Raw genomic sequence first — 25911 nt, 5'->3', positions numbered from 1 at the left:
AGATTTTCCAAAAATTTATGTTGTGTTTAAAATGTTTGTCATTGCTTATTATATTTGCAGTTCTTGAGCTCAGGAAGAGGGTATCTAAGCCTCTATAAATGTTACTCCTTCCCATTCTTATTAATCTTTTAGATGTTGATGAAGAATGCTCTCTGCTCAAATGGTCATTTGTCTGAGAAGGCGGTCTTGCCCTCTGGAAACTCCAGCATATGGGTTGGTTTCCAGGGACTGTTGTGCTATTGTAACTCCTCCAAGACCAGTGTGTTAAACAAGCTGCTTGGTTCAGTGGAGGATGCTGTAAGTATTCTACCGTCTTAGCTCCTCTAAGAGCACCAGTGAACTAATTTTTGAGATTAAATTCACCAAAGATGCTAATATTTAACCCGGAGTTTCAATGAGGAAAATGTTGCCATGAGCCCATAAACTTAAAGGAAGGTGGCTCTCTGAACTCCAGCTGCCCTTCAATGCTGACCCTCCTATATGACTGTTTGAAAGGTTGTGTGCCACCCACCTGGCCAAAACCTACTTGAAATTCGTCAAATTTTCAAACCATGCCATTTCTACTTTTCTGGCTTGCTGGCTCCTTGATCTGCTTCATTCTTGGCTGCACATGCTAACAAAAGTAGAGGAATCTCTCTGGTGATCAGTCAATCCCAGCAAAACTGTGGCTTTGAGTAGTCACAGGCTTTAAAAGTCATGTTCTTCTCATGTAAAACTGCCAAGGACAATGAGCTACCTCTATTGAGTGTTCAAGTGCCACTGCAGAATGTTGAGTGATTTGTTTGGAAAGATTATTTTGCCAAGTTCTAGTCCATATTCTTCTTACTGAGAATTAAAAATACAGTATTTATATTTTTAGAGTTCATTTTTCTTCCTCAGTATTACCTATTTTATTTTTTAGTATCCTTCCTTATATACCATGGAAATAAAACCAGTGAAATAATGAAATTAGTGAAATATAAATGATGTCACAGCAAAATGAAAATTGAGATTGTAATTGCATAGTGTGTATAATTCCATCAGTTGTTTCTTAGCATCTACTCTGGGCATGATGGTATGTGGAAGGGAGTACAAACACTATTTTGGTAGAGAAGGGCAAACAGTGATGAGACCCTTGGTACTAAGCATCTAGGAGTCTTTTCAAATAAGTCAGTGAGCCTTAGATGAGGTGTAAGATTTGAAAAGAAGTCAGGAGGGGATGCTAGGCAGACAGCAAAGTATATGTGAAGGGCTGGGCATGGTGGCTCATGCCTGTAGTCCCAGCATTTTGGGAGGTCTAGGTGGGTAGATCATTTGAGCCCCGGAGTTTAAGACCAACCTGGGAAACATGGCTGAACTCCATCTCTACAAAAATAAAAATTAGCCAGATGTGGTGGCATGTGCCTGTAGTATCAGCTACTCAGGAGGCTGAGGTGGGAGAGTTGCTTGAGCCCAGCAGGTCAAGGCTGCAGTGAGCCATGATCACACCATTGCACTCCAGCTTGGGTGACAGAGTGAGACCCTATCTAAAAAAAGAAAAAAGAAAAGAAAAAAAATAAAGAAGAAAAGCGTATATGAATGCATGCAGGCACAGAAAACATTACCTGTTTGCAAACATCTTTCTTGCTACTGGATATCAGCTCCTTCCATGCAGAAATCTCATCCCAAATTTTATGTGTAAAGCTTAACTTATAGCCTCATATAAAGCATGGAACTATATATTTTATAGGTTACATATACATGAGATACCCTTTCTAATGATGCCTAGGATACATATCACTAACAAATCACCCCAAAGCTCAGTAACCTAAAACAAAACACATTCTGTTTTCTCTCTTCTGCCTCTGTGTTGACTGGGCTCAGCGGGGTGGTTCTTCTGATGTTCTTACTGGACATCATTAATGTAGTTGCAGTCAGATGGCTGTGGGGGCTGGAGTCTGGTCAGCTGGGACACTGAGACAAAGGCCTCTCATTCTCCTCAAAGACTCAAGGTGTCTCTTCTCCAGGTAGCTTCTCCATGTGGCCTTTCAGCAGGCTAGCCAGACTTCTGACATGGCTATACAGGGATCCCCCAAACAAGCAAGAACAGGCAGGGAGGGAGAGCAGGAGCTGCCACTCAGAGAAGGTAGACCTGGAATTGGCACAGTTCACTTCTGCTGCATTTTATAGGATCATGTCAGCCAGAACTCAGCCTAGAATAATTATAGAAGGTGGTACTAAGAACAAGACTCTCAGGGGGTCTGGGTCACAGGCTACTTGTCGCTACTAGCTAACACAGATGGCTACGACACTGGGTCCCATTCTACTTTATTATTGGATTAGGTTTTATTTTGGGACATATTAACTTGAACATGAGTAAAAATTCAAGTCTAGAACTATGACTTACTTACCATGCCATAGGGCGTGATTTTTGATGTATAATTTGAGTGGACCCTTTGTTAAGCGGTACAAGGTAAAGGCTGCATCTCAAATACCCACGTTTGAATTGGTTTGTTATAAGCAATTATCTTCTTTTCCTGTTAAGGATCGTATTTTGCAAGAGGTCTTTACTTGGCACACAAGCATGCCAGTTTTAAGACCTGAAGAATATTTGGACTGGCAGGAACTTCAGATGCAGCTGTCAGAAGCAAGCCTTTCCTGTACTCGGCTCTTCCTGCTGCTAGGAGCTGATCCCTCTCCTGAGAATGGAGTCTTTTCTAGTGACTGTAAGCACCAGCTTGTCTCCATAGTGTAAGTACATGTTTGGTGAAAAACTTATAAACAAATTGGACATCAAAATGATTTCAACTGCCCTTTCAACACAAATGATAGATCACTATGGTAGATTATATTTCTAATAGAAAGAAGTTCAATATATTTAAAAAATATTAACCTACTGGTATTGTTGGAAAGCATCTAAAAACTGTAAAATATGAAACAGTTCCCTTAATTTAACCACTGACGTGATCTTTCATAAGAAATTGAGGATCCCTGTGAAGTCCAATGTGTGCATGTGATTGAAGTTCTTGTTTACTTCATTACTCAGAAATCATGCATTAACTACCAATGGGAAGGAGCTTCTCTTGGGAGCTGTAACTCTACAGAAAATTTGCCTTGTTTTTATTTTATAACTCTGTGAACTATATATGTGATCAATTTCCATTTTCCTTGACTTCTAGGAAGTTCTTCGTCAACTATGTCAAATAGGGAATATATATTTTCTTAACCTAAAATTTACTTCCTATTATGGCCTTTAATTTCCCTCCTTTTTTTCTTCTCGATTTATTTTGTCTTATATTTTATATATTCTCATAAATTGCTATTCCTCATTTTCAAATTAAGGTAGAGAAGTTTCTAAACAAACTTAAAAAATTAATAGAGCTATTGGAAAGATTCTATTTCCTTATATAAGTGGACTGCCATACATTTGCATATATTTGTTTTTAGATAAATTTATAATGATCTGTCATCTGCAAGATCGTTTTTAAATTTAATTTTCTCTGGATTCTTTTTGACTGCAGGATATTTCATACACTTGAAAAAGCACAATTTTCCCTGGAACAAGCATATTACTGGAAAGCCTTTATAAAGTTTATCAGGAAGACTTGCGAAGTGGCTCAATATGTAAATATGCAAGAGAGTTTCCAGAACAGACTATCAGGTAAGTCAGTAGCCTAACTACAGGAAGGGGTATCTTCTCCCCTTTAGTGAGGTGACATGATTTCCTGACAGTCTATCCTATTTAACAAGGTGGGGCTTAATATGGTGGATCTCTAAGCACAATTTGGCATTGTGATTACTTCATACAAATTTTTCTTATCAATTACGGTAAGACTTACCAGAAGTCCTTGTTTGACTGGGCCACATTGTTCCTGCAATATTTCTTTTTTTTTTTTTTTTTTTTTGAGACGGAGTTTCGCTCTTGTTACCCAGGCTGGAGTGCAATGGCACGATCTCGGCTCACCGCAACCTCTGCCTCCTGGGTTCAGGCAATTCTCCTGCCTCAGCCTCCTGAGTAGCTGGGATTACAGCCACGCGCCACCATGCCCAGCTAATTTTTTGTATTTTTAGTAGAGACGGGGTTTCACCATGTTGACCAGGATGGTCTCGATCTCTCGACCTCGTGATCCACCCGCCTCGGCCTCCGAAAGTGCTGGGATTACAGGCTTGAGCCACCGCGCCCGGCGTTCCTGCAATATTTCTAATAGTGAATCCTTTTACTCTCAAAACTGTACTAGTTTGGATGATAAATACTTCTTTATGTAGACTCGTCATGATCCTACTCATAACAGTCCAGATTTTCTGCTGTGGGCCTTCTCACTTTACTTAGCATTAAGACAGCTGCTCACACTGGGGACAACATCCCATGCTCCTGTAGAAGAAAACACAAACTGTTTTTCTATACTCAACACTTCCAACACTGCTGTGACCATATGTGTGGATTCTTCCACAATAAGCAATTCTCCCACAATAAGCAATTCTCTACTTCTCCGTTGGTACTAATTGGATGTCCAGCAATTCAATTCAATTCTGGCACTATCTACATGGAATTAGCATCAGATCCTACAGGTTAAGGCTTCAGTCCCACAAGACTGCCCCTACTTCAGATGCCAACCCCAAGTCCAGGTCTCCCTTCTGACTTCTGACCAACTGGCTATAAATCAGGATTTGCATTAGCCCCTCATTGTGTTCAATAATTTGCTAGTACAAATCACAGAATGCAGAAAAACAGTTTGCTTACTAGGTTTCTGGTTTATTAAGCAGATATAATTTAGGGACAGCAGATGGAAGAAATACATAGGGCAAGGTATGGGGGGGCATGGAGCTTCTATGCCCTCTCCAGGCCTGCCACCCTCCCAGCACCTCCATGTGCTCATCAACCTACAAATACTCTGAACACTGTCCTTTTGGGTTTTTATGGAAGCTTTTTTATGTAGGCATGATATATTAAATCATTGGCTATTAATGATTTAATTAATAGCCAATTAAATTAAACCTCCCTCCCTCTTTCCTTTACCTAGAGGTTAGAGGGCAGGTAAGGAAATGAGAGGAGGGAGAACCTGGAAGTTCCAACCTTCTAATTACAGGGTTGGTTCCCCTGACGATCAGCCCCCATTCTGAAGCTATCCAGCAGCTCCTAGTCACCAGTCATTCATTAGCATGCAAAAGACACCACTTCCTATATTCCAAGGGTCTTAGGAGCAATGTGCCAAGAAACAATGGCCTAGACCAAATATATTTACTTGTTACTACGTTAACAGCTCATCTCTTTCCTTTTCAGCTTCCTCCCTCCCTCCGTTCCTTCCTCCCTCTCTTCCTCCCTTCCTCCCTTCCCTCCTTTCTTTTCTTTCTTTTCTTTTTCTCCTAATTGCTGTGGCTTGAGCTTCCAGTACTCTGTTGAGTACCAGTGGCAAAAGTGTCACCCTTGCCTTGTTTCTGCCCGAAGCAGAAGCGCTTTGTCTTTTACCATTGAGTATGCTGTTTGCTGGGAGCTTTTCATTATGGGCTTATCATGTTGAGGTAGTGTTCCATTCCTAGTTTGTTAAGTGTTATGAAAGGGTGTTAAATTTTGTCGAATTTTTTTGTTTGCCTCAGTTGAGATGATTATGTGTTTTCTTTCCTTCATTCTGTTAGTGTGGTATATTGCATTGACTTATTTTTGTGTATTGAGCCATCTTTGCATTATAAGAATAAATGCCACTTGTTTATGATGTATAATCCTTTTAATTCTCTCTCTCTCTCTTTTTTTTTGATATTGAGTTCTGTTTTTGTTTTGTTTTATGCCTGTATTTGTTTTTTTATTTTCATAGATTTTGGGGGAACAAGTGGTGTTTGGTTACATGAATTTCTTTAGTGGTGATTTCTGAGATTTTGGTGCATTCATCACCTGAGCAATATATACTATACCCAATTTGTAGTCTTTTATCCCTAACTCCCCTGCCACCCTTCCCCCAACCTCCAAAGTCCACTGTATCACTCTTATGCCTTTGCATCCTCATAGCTTAGCTCCCACTTATGAGTGAAAACATACAATATTTGGGGTTTTCCATTCCTGAGTTACTACACTTAGAATAATGGTCTCTCATTCCATCTACTGCAAATGCCATTATTTTGTTCCCTTTTATGGCTGAGTAGTATTCCATGGCTTGTATATACACCACAATTTCTTCATCCACTCATTGATTGATGGGCATTAGAGCTGGTTCCACATTTTTGCAATTGCGAATTACGCTGCTGTAAACATTTTGCTATTGAATTCTATTTGCTAGCATTTTGTTTAGTTTTTGCATCAGTGTTTATCAGGGATACTGGTCTATGCTTTTCCTTTCTTGTGCTGTCTTTGTCTGGCTTTGGTCTCAGGGTAAAGCTGATCTCATAGCATTTGAAAGTGTTCTTTTTTCTTCATTATTTTGGAAGAATTTGAGGAGGATTGGTGTTAATTTTTGTTTAAATATTTGGTAGAATTTACCAGTGAAGCTATTTAGGTTCTGGGATTTTGATGGTTGGAAGATTTTTTTATTACTAATTCAAGCTCCTTCCTAGTTCTTAGTCTGTTCTGATTTTCTAGGTAGATGAATTCTAGGGTCTTACCCACTCCTCTAGGTTATCTAATTTTTTGATATGCAGTTGTTCATAGTATTCTCCAGTAATCCTTTTTATTTCTATAAAACCAATTGTAATGCTCTTTTTTTTTGGTATATGGTTGTAGTTACTGGAGTCTTCTCATGTTTTCCTTTGTCAATCTAGTTAATAATTTGTCAATATTGTTGATCTTTTAAAATAATTAACTTTTGGGTTTGTTGATTCTCTTTTCTATATTTCATTTATCTCTGTTCTAATAATTAGTAGTTCCTTTCTTTTGCTAGCTTTGGGCTTAGTCTGTTCTCTTTCTACATCCTTAAGGCATAAAGTTAATAGTTTGTGATCTTTTTTAAAAAATATAAACATTCACACCCTTAGTGCTGTTTCCCCTGTGTCTCATTAAGTTTTGGTATGTTGTGTTTTATTTTCAATTATCTCACAATAGTTTCTAATTTTCCTTGTGATTTCTTCTTTGACCTATTTGTTTGGGAGTGTATGACCCAATTTCCCCACATTTTCCAGTTTTGTTTCTACTATTAATTTCTAGTTTTATTCCATTGTAATAAGAAAATACACTTTGTATTATTTCAGTCTTTTAAAATATATTAAGACTTGTTTTGTAGCCTAATGTATAGTTTATCTTGGAGAATGTTCCATGTAGACTTGAGAAAAATGCGTATTGTGCTGCTGTTGAGTGGAGTGCTTTGTACATGTTTATTAGGTCTATTTTTTCTGTAGTGTTGTTCAATTTCTCTATTTCCTTTTTCTTTTTTTCTTACTGACATTTTGTATGGTTGTTCTATATATTACTAAAAGTGGGGTACTGAAGTCTCCTTGTAGAACTGTTATTTTTCTCTTCAATTTTGTCAATGTTTGCTTCATTTATTTAGGAGCTCTGATGTTTGGTGCATAGATATTAATACTTCTTTTATCTGTTTTGGTTACTTGATTCTTTTATCATTACATAATGTCCTTCTTTGTCTCTTATAACAGTTTTTTACTTAAAGTCTATTTGTGTAGTGTGGGTATAGATGCCTTATTTGCTTTTGGTTACTATTTTCATGAAATATCTTTTATCACTCTTTCTATGTTGATTTATGTGTGTCCTTAGATCCAAAGTGCTTCTTTCGAAAACAGCATGAAGTTGGATCCTATATTATCATTTATTATACTAATTTGTGTCTTTAGATAGGGGAACTTAATCCATTTGCATTTAAAGTAATTACTGTTAGGGAAAGATTTACTTTTGCCATTTGCCATTTGTTTTTTGACTGCTTTACTGCTTATCCCACATTTCCTACATTACTCTCTTTTTAGTGTGTGTTTAATGGACTTCTGATTTGATTCCCTTTTCATTGCCCTTTGTGTGTATTTAGATACATATTTTATGCTCTATAAAAGTTGTAAAGATATAAACCAAAATTAAAATAATAGGTTTGTATATTGTTCATATATTAATCTTTACTGGAAAACTTTATATAGTTGAATGGCTTTATGTTACTGCCTAATACCTTTTTGTCGGATGCATAGATTTAAAATATTTTTCCCCATTCTGTAGGTTGTCTGTTTACTTGGTTAATAGTTTCTTTTGCTGTTGCATAAGTATTTAATACAGGATCAACATTAAAGCATACATTCCTTGGTGTGTCATGAACCATACAATTTGTGCCAGATGCTTTAGAGATAAAACTTGTTTTATGTTTCTGCAGGCAGGGAGGGGCACCACAACTACTGGGTGAGAGTTACAAGGGCCCAAATTAGTCTTCAAAAGTTAAATACATATTTATGTTTTTAAAATGTGTTTTTAATTTGCTTCAAATTAGTACATAGTATATTAAGATGTCAAATATAAGACAAAATGAAAAACAAGAGTCCTCTGATCTATGCCTTTCCAACTTTAATTTTTGAGAGGCAGACTCATTCAGCTCAGGACTTTTACTTTTTTATTTGTAAGGAATATGCCTCTTCCACTAATGCTTGACTTTTTTATATGAGCTATTATTTATTGACTTTCTACTGTGTAAAGTGAGGACTGCTTCTCTTACATGCTTCTCTTTTCCTTGCATATTTCCCCTCTACCATCTTACCAATGTAGTTTAATCACATTTTTGTTAATTCAATGCAGCAGCCTTAGAGTGCCATGTCTACATTAATAGTGTTCATTTCTTAATTTTATGGGGACCAGGATCACATATTCTTTCTTGTACACTGTTCTGTTTTTCTTGAGTTAATAATTGTCTCATAATTTTCATTTGATAGTTTTCTATACATTAATCACCAATTTAACCCACACTTGCCAAACCTGGACGATATTAATATGGTTAAAACTGTTAGATAATCTGTAAATGTATAACTGTCTTCTATTTTTCCTGTTGGCTTAATGCTTTGTGGTCTTTATGCTCCAATTGTAGTTTTGTGGTCCCCTGGAGCCGGGGGTCGCTCTCTGGTGATTCTTTTACCTATATCCTGAAGAGTCCCTTCTCTGCCTTTCTGTGTTGGAGCTTGTTTACTGGATTCTAAGTTTTTTCTTTCTTGGTTTATACCCTTGTTCTAAAGAAGTATATGTTCCAGCAACTTTTTCAGAGAAGATTTTGTAGGTGATTTTTAAAGCTTGTATATCTTAAAATGTCTTTTGTGTTTTACTCTCAAATTTGGTAACTTAGTTGGGCAGATAAACATAAATTTGATATTAGTTTGCATCATGTACCGTGATATATTGAAGCCAATATGCCAGCATGTTGACTCTCTCAGTCTGAAATTTTAAGGCTGAGCTGATAGCCTTTAGCTACGAGGAATCCTTCTATTTACTCCAGTAAGCCTGACAAGTATTTTTATTTATTATATGTCATGTTTTCAAAAAGTTTGGGAAGAACTTTAGTTTATAGTGTTCTTGTTGAAAAGCTCTTAAGATAAAATTTCTAATTTTTTAATGTAGCTTATCCACCGCCTTTTACTTCTCACTGGTAAACTTTAGTATTCTTTAGTATGATACTTAAAAACATTTGGAAAATATTTTTTCATTATTTCTTTGTGAATTTCAAACCCTGCCTTTCTTTCTTTCTTTTTTTTTTTTTAGAAGTCCTGTTAGCCATCAGTTGAACCCCCTGTATGAATTCCTAACTTTATAATCTTTTAGGATATTTTTTCTTCTACTTTCTGGGATATTTTCTCCATTTTATTTAAAATACTTCTTTAAAGATTTTAAAAATCATATTTTTAATTTTTGAGAACTTTTTCTTATTCTAAATATGTTCATTAAAATAGTTTTTTGCTCTTGTTGCATCTTTTTTAAAAATCACATCGAGACAGGCCTTTATTTTAAAGTTTGCATATGCACTTTTTGTTTCTTCTGGGTTTTTCTTTTTTTCCTTTGTGTGAACTGTCTTTTATGTGTAAACGTTCTCCAGTTTGTAATGATTCTAGGCTGTTCATTCATATTTAAGAATGAGGCACTAGAATGCTGATGGGAAGTGCCATGTAAAAGGGAGTGGTTTGCAAAGTGGAAGACATCACTGAGGATAAGGAGGCAGTAAGCCAACCTCCCATGAAATGATCCTCAGTTATTGGCATAGTTTTTGGCACATCTTTTCTTTTAGGTAGTTCAATTTCTCCAAAGCCTACAAAACAGAATTCTTCAAATACCTGCTAACACCACACAGATGAAAAGGAATAGACCTGGCTGCCAGCATTATGGGAGACAAACAAAAAATGAGATGATGAAAATATCACTGTTCAGATGTAACAGGTTAAATTAATCCCCAATATTTCCAGTAATGTTGTGACATCCATACTATCAATTGTGTCTATTACTGGAAGCTGTCTATCAGTCTGGTTCTATTTCTGCAAATTAGTCAAGTTCTAGCTTTCTACTGACGTAGGAGAGGAGTCGTTGCCTGGCTGGGGTGATGTAAAGTGTGTGTTAGAGTTTATTCTTGCTCAAAATTTTATTTAAACGCATCTGCATATTTTTAGTTCCACCTCTCACACTTATAATTAGATGCTTATACCTGTAAGTCATGAGACTTTGGGGGATTCTGTGAAGGAAACAGACTTGACTCTCTTTTGATTTCTTCTTCTTGAAGTTTAAGCTTAAACTTTTCCTTCTCTGGTATGCCAGATACCCCTTGTCCATTTGCTTTCTTCCCTCTAATTCTTTCTTGTCTGCTGTTGTTTCCTTTTCCATTCATTTCATCTATATGGTTATATATTTTTATATCATTTACTCTAATTTCAGTGGTATTTTAGCTCTACTTTTCACTGGAGATTCCACAGCTTGATAGGGGAGTCTTAAGAAAGTCCAAGTTGCTGGAAAAGATAGACACATTTGGAGGTGGATGTCAGCATAGAGCTCTGGTATACAGAGCAGATAACAATTTGAGTTGTTTGAACCAGAACTTGTGGAATGAGTAGAATTTGACAGGTAGCAACTGAAAGAAGAGTGTTTAAATACTTGCTTGGTATAGTCTCCTCAGGGACATCAGACACACAGATCTTTCCATACTGAACTTTTAAATATTAAAGCTTTGAGCAAATGAATGCATCATAAAAATTTTTTATCATCATATAGAGACATGGGTAAGGTGAGATGAATATTAACCGAAGAAAATTAATAGACTGTGTATTCTCTTTTCCCCCCCTTTTTTTTGTTTTATTATTATTATTTTTTTAAAATTTTATTTTAGGTTCTGGGTTACATGTGCAGGTCATGCAGGATTGTTTCATATAGTTGCATTCTATATCCAGCATTTCTCCCCATGTTATCACTCCCCACTCTTCCCACCCCCCACTGTCCCTCCATCCCTCCACAACTGCCCCCAGTGTGTGATGCTCCCCTCCCTGAGTCCATGTTTTCTCATTGTTCAACACCTGCCTATGAGTGAGAACATGCAGTGCTTGGCTTTCTGTTCTTGTGTCAGTTTGCTGAGAATGATGGTTTCCAGATTCATCCAAGTCCCTGCAAAGGACACAAACTCATCATTTTTTTTTTATGGCTGTGTAGTATTCCATGGTGGATATGTGCCACATTTTCTTTGTCTAGTCTATCATTGATGGCCATCTGGATTGTTCTCTTTTGCTTGTGTTGCATGCATTGTGCACACCTGATTTGCTTACATCCTTGCTACACAAAGTGTGATCCCTGGACAAAAAGTATCAACATTATCTGGATCTTGTTCGATATGTAGAATTGTGGCCCCATTTCAGACCTACTGAATCAGAATATACATTTTAAAAACATTCCTAGGTGAGTTGTAAGCACAGGAAAGTTTGAGAAACACTGGCTCTTGATATGCATTCATCATTAAGTTATGCATTCATCATTAGTTTATACATTCTTTATTTCCTCCTTTTCCTGTTAAAACAACTGTGTATGATAAGACATGATAAGAATGTGATATAATAAAGACATCATTTAGTCAATAGACTATCTTACAGTTAGTTAAATTTATGGAGTACAGTTTTATGATGCAGATAAAATCATAGATTGTTTGGTGTTTTGGCATGGGTTTTGGAAGCAGATGGACTTGGGAGCAAACATTGCATCTGACACATTCTTAATTAGTTTTATCCTTGGTAAAATGAAAATTACGTAGTTTATAGAGTTGCTATGAAGATTAAATAAATAATGATTGTAAAATGCCTAGCACTCCCAAAAGCTTCCTCTGTATAGTCAATTTTGGCCCCCTGCCTGTCAGCAGATACCATTGCTCTGCTGTCACTATATTTGAGTTTTTATTTTTTAGAGATTTTTATAAATGGAAATTAAAATAAGTTAGACAAAAAAGGACATATTGCATATTTAGCATAATTAGCATTAATTAGCATTAATTAGTTTGAGATTCATTCATGTTGTAGTATGTTCATTCCTTTGATCACTGAGTACTATTCCATCATATGGCTGTATCACAGTTTGTCAATCCATTCATGCAATTCACAATTGGGTTGCTTACTCTTTCTGGCTATTACAAGCAAAGCTGCTGTAAACATTCACATACAAGTCTTGCTTGGAAATATACTTTCTTTTTCTTAAAATTAAAATGGTTTGATTATGTGTTAGTTATATGCTTAGCCTTTTACAAAACTCACAAACTGTTTTTTAAAGTTATTGTACCATTTTACACTCCCATTGGCAGTCCATGAGAGTCAAAATACTTCCACTTCCTTGGCAACACTTGGTATGATCAGTTTTTAAATTTCAATCGTTCTAGTAGGTTTGTAGTGGTATGCTACTATGGATTTAATTTGTTTATATGAGTAACAATTTTGAACACCTATCTTTTCATGGACTTATATGCCACCTGTATTTTTGTTCATATATTGTTTATTCAAATCTTTCCTACTTTTTAAATCGGGTTATTATTTAGTTTATAATTTTCCTATATATACAGAATACAAAGTCTTTATCAGACATATGCTTTGTGAATTTTTCCTCTCACTCTCTGGGTTGTCGTTTCATTCTTCTGAACAAAGTAATCCAGGAGCAGAATTTTAATTTTGATGATGTCTTGTTTATCTTTTTGTTTTTTTAATAGATCCTGCTTTTGGTGGTATAGCTAAGAAAACTTTGCTAACTCACGAGTTTGCAAAAATATTTGCCTATTTTTTTTCCATAAGTTTAATAGATTTATGTTCTAAATTTAGGTCTATAATTCATTTTGCGCTAATTTTTGTATGTGGTATTATGATTACTTTTGCAATCAGAATGGGGAACTGTTGCTCCAGAAAAATTGCTTATGAAGGCTATTCTTTCTCCATTGAGTTACTTTTGTACCTTTGTCAAAAAGTAGTTGTATAAATACATGTATGTGGGTCTTTTTCTGGACTCTCCATTTTATCCCAGTGATCTATTTGTATATCTTTATACCAATGTTGACTACCTTGGTTATCATAGCTTTATAGGAAGGCTTACATTCAGGTAGTATTAGAACTTTGACTTTTTTTTTTTAATTGCTTTTAGCTATTCTAGGTCATTTGCCTTTCCATATGAATTTTAAAATCTGCTTGTCGATTCCTCAAAATTCTGCTGGAATTTTAACTAGGGTTGAATTGAATCAATAGATGAATTAAGGGAGAAAAACTTTTAAATTATTTTCAATGTTCTAGCTCATGGCATATCACTCCGTTTATTTTGTCTTCTTTGTTTTTCCTTAACAACTCCTTGTAGTTTTCATGGTAAAAATCTTTCACGTTTTTTGTCAGATTTATCCCTACGAATTTAATACTTTTAATGCGTTTATAAATGGTTTGATTCTTAAAAATTTCAATCTTCAGTAATTTGTTTCTCATATAAATGCATATATAAATATATATTTCATTTTTGTATATTCATCTTGTATCCTGCAAACTTGCTGAATTTTCTTTTTAGTTTTTTATAGATTTTATCAGATTGTCTCTAAATCATGTTATCTGTGAATAAAGATGGTTCAGTTGTTTTTGTGTGCCTTTTATTTGCTTTATTCATTATTATTATACTGGCTATAACCTCTAGTACAAAATGGAATAGAAATGATGAAAGGTAACATCTTAGACTTTTTCTTGATCCTGAAAGAGAAGCATTTAATTTTTGGCAATTGAGTATAATGTTAGCTATAGGTTTTCATAGATACCTCTAACTGGGTTAAGGAAGTTTTCTTTTATTTCTAGTTTGGCAAAAGTTTTTAATCAGGAATAGATGTCAGATTTGTCAAATACTTTTCTGCATCTATTGAGATGATTTTTCTTTTTAATTTTTTGAATTTAGTTTTTCTTTTTTTTATTGCATTTTAGGTTTTGGGGTACATGTGAAGAACATGCAAGATTGTTGCATAGGTACACACGTGGCAGTGTGGTTTGCTGCCTTCCTTCCCCTCACCTGTATCTGTCATTTCTCCCCATGCTATCTCTTCCCACCTCCCCACCCCCTGTCCCTCCCCCATTTCCCCACAATGGACCCCAGTGTGTAGTGCTCCCCTCCCTGTGTCCGTGTGTTTTCATTGTTCAACACCCGCCTACGAGTGAGAACATGTGGTGTTTGATTTTCTGCTCTTGTGTCAGTTTGCTGAGAATGATGGTTTCCAGATTCATCCATGTCCCTACAAAGGACGTGAACTCATCGTTTTTGATGGCTGCATAATATTCCATGGTGTATATGTACCACATTTTCCCTATCCAGTCTATCATTGATGGGCATTTGGGTTGGTTCTAGGTCTTTGAATTTAGTTTTTCTTTTAAATTTTAGTCATATCGTAAATTGCATTGATGGTTTTAAATGTTAAATTAACCTTGCGTTACTGAGATAAGCTCCACTTGATCGAGATATATTGCCTTTTTGTTTGTTACTAGATTTAATTTGTTAAAATTTTGTTTAATGTTTTACATCAGTTTTTATGAAGGACAGTGGTCTTTAGTAGTGTTTTCTTAATTTGTTTTTGTCTTCTATTGAGAGGTGATCATAACCTCATAGAATGAGTTCAGAAATGCTCTCTTATTTTCAATTTTCTGGAAGAATTTGTGGTGGATGGGTATTATTTCTCACCTAAATGGTTGGTAGAATTCACTAATGAAGCCATCTAGGCTTTTGGTGTTCTTTATTAGAAGATATTTAATTATAAATTAAAATCAATTAATTAAAATTCAATTTTAAAAATGGGTTAGGGCTATTCAAGTTGTTCATTTCATTATCATAAGGGTTTTTTTTTTAAACTGTTCTATTATTCTCTTATTTGTATAGAATCTGTGGTAAAAGCACCATTCTCATAGTTGATATTTGTAATTTGTGCCCCTTTTTCTTGATCACTCTGCCTAGAGGCTTATCAGTCTTATTATTGATCTTCTCAAACAACTAGCCTTTGATTTCATTCATTTTTCTCTAATGTTTTTATTTTTATTTCCTTGATTTCCACTCTTCTTTCTTTATTCTACTTAGTTTTGGTTTAATTGACTGATCTAATTTCTTTACATGGAAGTTGCGATTATCAATTTAAGACAATTTTCTTTTCTAATGTAGGAGTTTAGTGGTATACATTTTCCCCTAAATACTGTTTTTTGGAGGCATCCCACAAATACTCAAATGTTGTACTTTCATTTTCATTCGGTTCAGAGTACTATCTGCGTTTTCTTTTGATTTCTTTTTTCATCTTTGAGTTGTTTAGAAGTGATATTTTTCAAATATTTGGGATTTTCAAGACATGTTTCTGTTATTAATTTCCAATTTAATTTCATTTTAATCATTGAACATTCTTGGTATGCCTTTAATCCTGTCAAGTTTATTAGGACTTGTTTTATGGCCTGCAATATGATCTACCTTGATAAATGCTCCATATACACTGGAGAAGAATATATATTATGTTGTCTTTGGGTGGCATTTTTTTTATAAGCAGCAATTAAATCAAGTTGTTTAATAGTGTTCAAATCTTCTGTATCCTTACTTCTATTTTGTCTTGAGCAGTATTGAAATCTCTTGACTCTAATTGTAGATCTATCCTTTTCTTCTTAGGTTTTTATTAGTTTTTGTTTCATGTGTTGTGAAGCTCTGTTGTAATGTTCACAAACATTTAGAATTAATTATATGTTCTTGACTGATACTTTTATCATCATGAAATAATTATTATGTTATCTGCTGAAATCTACTTTGTCTGATAGCTTTCTTTAGATTAGTGTTAGGGTGATATGCCTTTTCCAACCTTTTACTTGTAACTTGTTTATGTCCTTATGTTTCAAGTGTATTTCTTACGTGTAGCATGCAATTGGATCTTGTTTTATTCAATCTTACAAATTTTGCGTTTTTTGAGCATGTAAATTATACATTAGGTTGGTGCAAAAGCAATTGCTTTTAAATAAATTTGCCATATTTTAAAGGCAAAAACTGCAATTACTTTTGCATCGACCTAATAGTATAAACTAAATAACTAAACCATTTTATGTGATTAATGTACCTTTCTGCTAGGTCTGCCATTGCTGTCATTTTTGATCGATTAGTTTTTCTCTTCATTATGGGTCATATTTTTCAGCCTCTTTATGCGTCTGGTAGTTTTTTACTGGATTCCAAATATTACAAATTTCAACCTTGTTTTGTGTTAATTATTTTTGCATGCCTATAAATAATCTTTAAACAAATCGCTTGAAGTAACTTGATTCTTTAGGATCTTGTTTTTAAGATTTGTTAGGCAGGACTGGCAAAATGCTCAGTCTGATTGTAAATACTTCCCACTCCTGAAGTAAGACGTCTTTTTTGTACTGTACTCAATGACTAATGAATTATGGCTTATTTCAATCTGGCTGATAGAAACAAAGTATATTCCTGGTCCTGACCGCCAGACACTTACCAGGCACCCCTACCACACTGGGCTAACTTTTTGTATTTTTAGTAGAGATGGGGTTTCACCATGTTGGCCAGGCTAGTCTCGAACTCCTGGCCTCAGGTGATCCACCTGCCTCGGCTTCCCAAAGTGCTGGGATTACAGGCGTGAGCTACCGTGCCCAGCCACTTTTAATTCGTTTGGGTAGGTTTTTCCATGGTCTCAGGTAGTTTCCTCAAATGCATGTGTTGATTATTACTCATCTGCCTAGTAGAGAGAAACACACTGACAGTTTCCCTGTCTTGTGCAGCCTTCTCTGGTACTCCATCCTGTGGTTTATAGCTGTCTTTCAGAGTCTAAGCTTTTTCCCTTTTTAGCATTTCTACTGGGCTCTGGCTCAGTTTCTCCTTCTTGTGCCATGGCCTGGACTGTGTCTTAAACCTGTGAGCGGGGATAATCATTGGTCTCGCCCCATTGCTTGCTATCTTTCATGGTTCAGTTTCTTACATTGCTTAGTGGTCAGTCATTGGTTCATCTCATCAGGAAGCGAAAGTCAAATTGGAAAGATTCCTAATCGTCCTTTATTTTTCTTTTTTTTCACATTTTCAATCATATTAGGTGAACTACTTTAGCATTTTTCACTTTATTAGATTTGTGTGTTATACCCAGCTTATAATTAATGCAGGAAATGTCTTTTTATTTAGCTTTTTCTGAGGAATCTCCTTGTTATGAAGAAAACATGGATTGGAAAATCATCAGTGATAATTATTTTCAATTTTTGAATAACTTATTCAATTCTCCAATAACTTCCATATCTAGGTAAGTTATCAGAATTTAACTTCCAAGTTTTGATTTAATTATCATCTGAAGATAATCAAAACCTAATTACAGAATGTGCACTCTTTAAAATTTACGAACCTGATTTAGGTATTGACACAATCTTTCATATGCGTTGTTCAATAAATAGTTAATAGAATATGTGAGTCAAGTTTCAAGATGTTTAATAGAATGTATGACTCAATGGATTTTGAAAGGAAATACAGATTTTAGTAAGAAGGTTTTTCTTCAATAATAACATGATTTATAATAGATGCTCCAAAAGTAAAGTATTTATTTTTGAAAAATCGTCTTATCTAGTTGCCTAGAGTTTAGACAGGAAATCAATACTATAGATGCTGGTAGTTTCAGAGACTCTTGGAAGAGAGAAGCGGTCTTTGGAACTAAATTTTTCTGACTATTTTCTACTCTCCTATTTCAGTCCACGTATTGAAATGCAGATTTTTATGTATGGTTATGAATAGTGTGTTCAGTTTAAAGGTACACTCTATTATTTGTGTGGTGTGTTGGAACATGATGGGAGATTACAGCACTAACTCTCAAACTTGAGAATGGATTAAATCTGTGAAGACTGCTGTAAATTTTAATGCCTGCACCTTGCCCCAGACATATGAAATCTTACTCTGTGTAAAGGACTCAGGTTTCTATATATTTCACACATTCTATAGATGGTTTTGGTGCACACCATTGTTTGAGAACCATTCTTCTATATGTCTAGAATGGAGATTAGTCATTCATATGGGACTTCTTAAGCCCAACTATTAGTAGGAACAAGGAAAGGACAAGGGGATGGACCCTCTGGAGAATCAGTTCCTTGCCTATATCAGATTTTTAATTCTTTCCTAAAAGCCTCAAAAATTTAATAGCCCTGGAAAAACAGCACAAAATTAGTCTGTATGTGCACAAGAACACGTTTAATTTTATATTTGTAGACCCATAGCAGCTGGCAGTGTCTTTCATGATAGATATTAGATAATTAGATGTTGATTTAATGAATGAAATATTATTGAACATTAAGTGCAATTTATATTAAGAAAGCTGAACTTGAAATGAGAAAACCTGGGTCTTGTGCTAGTTATGCCACATAAGAACAGCTGACTCTGCCAGTTGAAAAAAGAAAGTTTCTTTTTTCATGAAATGAAAATAATGCTGTTGTAGGAATGAACTAAGATTGCGGTTGTGAAAGTGCTTTATAAACTGTAAAGTATTATTAAAATATGCGGCAATAATACTATTAGTAGTACTACTTTTACTTCAATTTCTTATTATATTGCTACTCCATAACCTCTCAGTTTCCAATACAAATAAAGATAGTTTTATATTCTCCTTTATCAAGGCACAATAACTTGGATAGTAATTAGGCGTTTCTTTCTAGGCAGGGCTGGATTTAGGCAAGGTTTATGCTGAATTCTTAATAAAACTTTGCCTTTCCCTGTGGGATTTTTTCCCACAGGAATTATTTCAAAGTAGTCATTCTGTCCTAAAAATAACAACTAACTAAATTAAGTCTATATTTTTGTGTGGTGTGCTCAGGTCTCAGATATCAGAGAGGAAAACAGCATTCTTGCCTTTGATAGGTCTTTTATCTGCCCTATGTCAGAGAATATGTTACACAACAGGAGCACAGTGTTAAAAAACTTAGGAAGTAATTTACCCTTTAAAGCATTAATAGCCAGTAAAGGTAAAAAATTTTTTACCCACAATTCTGAACTCTTACAAAGTCTGAAAATAGATGCTTTTTTATGGTTGACATCAGAAGTCATTCAGCAGAGATTTAGCATGAACTGATGTGAAGCAGTTTCAAGTGTATTATCCTATGCTATGAGATCATTCACAGGTATCACTCATGAAGTGTTAATATGTTGATGATCAGGGCTGCCCCAGCCCTTACTGAGATGCATGAATAGATATCTGATATTTGTGACATGCTATGTTTTTAAAGGATGAACATCCTGAATTTTGAAACACATGTAACGCAAAGAATGTCAAAAGTGGACTTGTAACTTCTGAGTTAGTAGAAGTTAGTTCTGCAAGTGTGGATTTATTTCTATTACAGTAGGGGACTTACAGTGTCTGAATTGCTCTTCTGAGAACTCTGTATTTTAAAATTAAACACCTGGAGATAAATTACCTCATATATAATAATGAGTTTATAACCGTAGGATGTATATAGTAACGTTGAAAGAACACTCGACTTGCCTTCCAGGAAAGGGAATCCCCACACCTTCCTTAAGCCATACAGACATGGTTTCTAATGCATTTAACTATTTGTGCTACCTTTATAGGCCAAGACATTTTGTGGTGGAATTAAATCCTAAGATTCTTCTGTGATAAACAGCAAATTTATCTTTAATAATCATACATTTTATTGTTACATATGCCAGGGGAAAATAATTGAGAATGCATTCTTTTTGGTGGTAGGAAATATTTTAAGCTAAATGTATACAACTTCATTGTGGATTTTTAAAACACTTTCAAATGCTCACATTAGTTTAATTTCTGTTGTAATTAAACATTTAATAGACAACATATTGTCTATTAAATGTTTCATTTATGTTTTTTTATCAATAAATGAGTATTAACTTGGAAACCTGATAAATCGAATTTATTTTTCTATCTAATACTAAAATCATTCTATTAAAATTACAGGGCTTTAAATTTCACAAAGCACCTTCTAATGATGGAAAAGTTGCACACCCTTGAGGATGAACAAATGAAATTTCTTTTATCATTTGTGGAATTTTTTGAGAAATTATTGTTGCCTAATCTTTTTGACTCCTCCGTTGTTCCCAATTTCCATAACCTCCCATCTCTCACAGAAGATATTCTGAATATAACTTATCTGTGGACAAATCATTTAAAAAGTGTAGAAAGAGACCCATCTGCCAGTGATGCTCAGAAACTCTTGGAATTTGGCAAAGAAGTGATTGGGAACATGCAAACTCTCAAAAGTCACTGGATAAGGAAGGAATCAAGAAATCTTTTAAGATTCATGGAACTAATACTTTTTGAAATTGACCCCAAATTATTAGAATTATGGCTCTATGGCATTTCAAAAGAAAAAAGAGATAAATTGGAAAACTTGTTTACACTTTTAAATTTTTCTGTCCCAGAAAATGAGATTCTGACTACAAGTTTTAACTTTTCCCAGTTGTTTCATTCAGATTGGCCTAAGTCACCAGCTATGAACATAGATTTTGTACATTTAAGCGAGACTATAATAAATCGTCTCTCTGAATTTGGATTTTTGGGGCATGAACAGGTCTCGGAAGCTTTGAACGCAGTCTGTGCTATGAAAAATGCATCTGTTCTTTTCTCAGCCCTTTCTGAACCTCAAAAACAAGAAGTTGATAAAATATTGACTCACATATACCTAAATGTCTTCAAGGACCAGGATTCAGCTTTACTTCTGCAAATTTATTCTTCATTTCGCCAATATATTTATGAATTCTGGAATATTCAGAGTAGAGGTTCTTTGCTGACTTTCCTTACACAAATCTCAAAGCACATTTTGGATATCATAAAGCAATTTAATTTCCAAAACATCAGTAAAGCATTTACATTGTTATTTAAGACAGCAGAGGTTCTTGAGGGAATTTCTAATGCATCTTATTGTCAGCAATTGCTTTCAATGTTTAACTTTTTGGAGCTTCAAGCCCAGTCCTTCATGTCTACAGAGGGCCAGGAACTTGAAGTGATCCACACTACTTTGACAGGCCTCAAACAGCTGTTCATAATTGATGAAGATTTTCGTATTTCTCTATTTCAATATATGAGCCAATTCTTCAACAGTTCAGTAGAAGCTCTATTGGATAATGAATGCTTCATTTCGGACAATAGACACATTTCTTCCATGAATTATTTAAGAAGTGAAGAGTCTTCATTTGTTCTTCCATTGGCACAACTTTTTTCAAACCTCTCAGCCAATGTCAGTGCATTCAACAAGTTTGTATCCATTCACTGTACCGTTTCATGGCTTCAAATGTGGACTGAAATCTGGGAAAGCATATCTCAGTTATTAAAGTTTGACGTGAATGTTTTCACATCTCTTCATGGTCGTTTCACTCCACTTTTGGATGAATTGGAAAATGATGTGAAAGTCTCTAAAAGCTGTCAGGGAATATTTCTTATCCACAATGTTGCTAGACTCATACTAAATTTGTTTAAAAATGTAACTCAAGCCAATGACTTCCATGATTGGAAGGACTTCCTGGATCTCAGGGATTTTTTGGTAGCTTTAGGCAATGCATTAGTTTCAGTAAAAAAACTTAACTTGGAGCAAGTGGAGAAATCCCTTTTCACCATGGAAACTGCCCTGCATCAGTTGAAGACATTTCCATTAAACACAAGTACAAGCAGAGAGTTTTTAAATTCTCTGGTCGAAGTTTTCATTGAGCTTAGCAATATCTCAGAATATATAGATAGAAATACAGGTTGGATAAATCACTTTCTTTCAAATAATCTCACAAATCATGAAGAAAAATTAGAAAATATCATCACTGAGCTAAGGGAAGCAATATTATTTCTTAGAAATGTATCACATGATCGAGATTTGTTTTCCTGTGCTGACATTTTCCAAAGTGTTACTGAGTTTATTTTAGAAGATGGCTCTTTATACATAAATACCTCACAGAGAATGTTACGTATTCTGGCCATGTTAAATTCCACATTTTCCTCTGAGAACACAATTAGCAGGCTGAAAGGATGCGTTATATGGATAGATGTCATAAAACATTTGTATTTGGTGTCTAACACAAGTTTTTCACAAGACTATCTTCAAAATACTTTGGAGAATTTCAGAGATATGGAAAACAAAATGAACTCTATATTGAAAATTGTAACTTGGGTGTTAAATATAGAAAAACCTGTTTGTTCATCAAATGACTCAAATATAAATTGTGTAAACATTTACTTGAAAGATGTAACTGACTTTCTAAATATTGTACTTACTACAGTCTTTGAAAAAGAGAAGATACCTAAATTGGAGATTTTATTAGCTCTTTTAAATGATTCCACAAAGCAAGTAAGGATGAGTATCAACAACTTAACAACAGACTTTGATTTTGCATCTCAATCTAATTGGAAATATTTTACTGAATTAATTCTAAGACCAATAGAAATGTCAGATGAAATTCCTAACCAGTTTCAAAATATTTGGCTGCATTTAATAACACTGGGGACAGAATTTCAGAAGCTTGTAAAAGGTATTTACTCTAACATTCTGGAAAACAATTCCTCTTCTAAAACTGAAAACTTGTTAAACATATTCGCTACCAGTCCAAAAGAAAAAGATCTTAACAGAGTAGGCAATTCTATTTATCACTTAGCTAGTTACCTTGCCTTTAACTTACCTCAGGACCTCCAAAATTCACCAAAAATAATTTCACCTGAAATAATGAAAGCTATGGGTATTCAACTGATGAGGGATGTGTTCAACTCCTTGATGCCTGCAGTTCATCACACTAGTCCACAAAATGCAAGTTATATGCAAGTTTTGAAGAAGGTAACTTTTGTCACGCATACTCTTAAGAAGGCAGACATAGACCTTTTAGTGGATCAGCTTCAACAAATTAGTGCGAGCCTAATAGATTTCTTTAAGAATGTCCGTAGTGTGGGAACTGGCAACTTAGGGGTCAACTTGCTTGTCGGCTTGATAGAAAAATTTATAGACAGCTCACATTCTTGGAATGTTAATCACCTGCTGCAGCTCTCACGCCTGCTTCCTAAAGATGATGTGGATGCTGTAATAAATGTGTACTACATGCTTCCTCAGGCTGTAAAGCTTCTGCAGGAAGTACTTGGTAAAAACATCACTGAAGGCCTCAAGGATGTCTACAGCTTCACACTCCTTCATGGCATAACCATTTCAAACATCACCACGGAAGACTTTGCAACTGTGATAAAAATTCTTTTGGATATTATTGAATTATTATCAGATAAACCAGATATTATTTCAGAGGCTTTAACTTGTTTTCCTGTGGTTTGGTGCTGGAATCATACAAATTCTGGATTTCAGCAGAATTCAAAGGTAGACCCCTGCAATGTCCATGGGCTCATGTCTTCTTCCTTTTATGGCAAAGTGGCTAGTATACTTGATCATCTCCACCTGTCTCCCCAAGGTAAAGATTCACCATGTTCAAATGAAAGCTCCCAAATGGAAATAACTAGGAAAGTGATCTGTGTAATTCATGAATTAGTGGACTGGAATTCTTTTCTTCTGGAGCTCTCCAAAGTCTTCCATGCTAACACTTCTCTTGTGAAAACTGTGCAGAAATTTTGGCATAAGATATTACCATTTGTCCCACTTTCAATAAATCAAACTATAGAAAACATCTCGGAACTTTGTCCTGGTGGTCCCATAAAGCAAGTTGCTTTGCAAATCATAGAAAAACTTAAAAATGTCAACTTTACAAAAGTTACATCAGGTGAAAATATTCTTGACAAACTAGCTAGTTTAGACAAGATTCTTAACATTAATGAAGACACAGAGACATCTGTTCAGAATATTATTTCCTCAAATTTGGAAAGGACAATACAATTGATTTCTGAAGATTGGAGCCTAGAAAAAAGTACTCATGATCTATTCTCTTTATTCATGATGTTTCTGAATGCAAATCTCACAGGTAGCAGCTTAGAAGCATTATCAAGTTTTATTGAAAAAAGCAAAACAACTTACAACTTTGAAGAACTATGGCCCGAGTTTAAACAAACTATGAAAGATCTAACCCAAGATTTTAGAATCAGACACCTGCTCTCTGAAATGAACAAAGAAATCAAAAGTATAAATTCAGTGGCTGTTCAAAACATAACTTTGCAACTTGCCCATTTTCTGGAAATTTTGGATTTACCGTCATTGAAGACATTAGAAATTATTGAAGATTTTCTATTGGTCACAAAAAAATGGCTTCAGGAATATGCAAATGAGGATTACTCCAGAATGATAGAAACATTATTCATTTCTATAACCAATGAGAGTTCAATTAAAGATACAGCTTTGCTAACCAAAGCTATTACTACGTTTTTGGGCTCTTTAAAAAATATTTCTAGAGAAGGCAATTTTGATGTTACCTTTCTTGCTCATCTGCTAAACCAAGAACAGCTGACTAATTTCTCTGTTGTTCAGTTGCTTTTTGAAAACATCGTAATTAGTTCAATCAATAGCATAGCTGGGAACTCTCAAGAAGTGTCTTGGAACTTAAGTGATACTGACCTTCAGATAATGAATTTCATTAACCTTATCTTGAACGATATGCAGTCAGAAGCAAGTAGGGAAACAGTTCTCCCTCTGAGAACCATAGTAGATTTCATGGAACAGCTTTTGAAAACGTTCTTCTCCCTTTTGCTAAAGAAAGATTCTGAGAATAAAATATCTCTTCTGCTGAAAGATTTCCACAAAGATGTTATTGCAGAGATGAGGTAAGTCTACTTTTGCTTTGTGTAGTATATGCAGTTGTGATATATATCAAACTACTTTATTTTCTGGAATATAGACATGTTAATAACAGTATTTGTATCTAATACCTTTGAAAGATCTTTGATGTAAATTTGTCTTAATATTTTATCAAAATGTCAAGGTTAAATAATTTTGATTACTGTCATCTAACTAGTAAACTTACAAACCCAGCCTATGGTAATTAATCACATATTATTATTCTTACATTTTTAGATTATGAAAACACTTATGAATCCTATTTTATATGCATCTGAAAAATTAGTTTTCATACCTGTACATGTATATACAGCATTGCCATAATTTGAATTGCCATACTGTCACCATCTAGGGGCTTATATATTCTCAGCCCAATGAATCTACTGTGATATTTGCATTTAGAGACATAAAAATGGATAGTCACATTATCTTTTTTTCATATATCTTTAAAAATCTCATTTAAAGTTTGCCAGTGAAAAGGCTGGAGGGAAATTCCAATTATTCTGTGATGTCTGCTTCAGTCAAGCTTCAATTAGAGTAACAACAACTATCAAAGAATTTAATCCAAGGAGATCAGCTTACACAATTTTGGGAGCTGGCTAAACAAGCCTGCAATCAGTAGGGCCGACTGCCAGGAACGGAGCGCCACAGTAGGCAGCGGCGCCGTGGGCATGAGTGGAAGCCCCTTGTCCTCAGGTGGTCAGGAAGGAAGACCAGGGGAAGGGAGAGCCACTGACTATGAATATCCAACTGCAGTTTTGTGTCTCTAAGTTAGAGAGGTCCTATGCCCTCTTTCAGAGTTTTCCTGGCCCACTCAGAACGATATCCCTT

The 25911-nt window shown here is 35.0% G+C and overlaps 1 protein-coding gene across 2 annotated transcripts in view; it reads left to right on the top strand.

Moving 5' to 3' along the window:
* Positions 1-25911, top strand: part of ABCA13 (ATP binding cassette subfamily A member 13) — a 427963-nt gene that overhangs the window by 66405 nt on the left and 335647 nt on the right. For both annotated transcript variants that reach the window (XM_074379707.1, XM_074379706.1), the window contains 5 exons: positions 133-297; positions 2504-2709; positions 3480-3619; positions 17519-17633; positions 20301-25067. In XM_074379707.1, coding sequence (XP_074235808.1) covers positions 133-297; positions 2504-2709; positions 3480-3619; positions 17519-17633; positions 20301-25067 — 5393 coding nt within the window. The remainder of the gene's footprint in view (positions 1-132; positions 298-2503; positions 2710-3479; positions 3620-17518; positions 17634-20300; positions 25068-25911) is intronic.

Source organism: Saimiri boliviensis, chromosome 10 (genome assembly GCF_048565385.1).
Source record: "Saimiri boliviensis isolate mSaiBol1 chromosome 10, mSaiBol1.pri, whole genome shotgun sequence".
NCBI lineage: Eukaryota > Metazoa > Chordata > Mammalia > Primates > Cebidae > Saimiri > Saimiri boliviensis.
The sequence above is the reverse complement of the archived record's forward strand: the minus strand, read 5'-3'. Positions and strand labels throughout refer to the sequence as shown.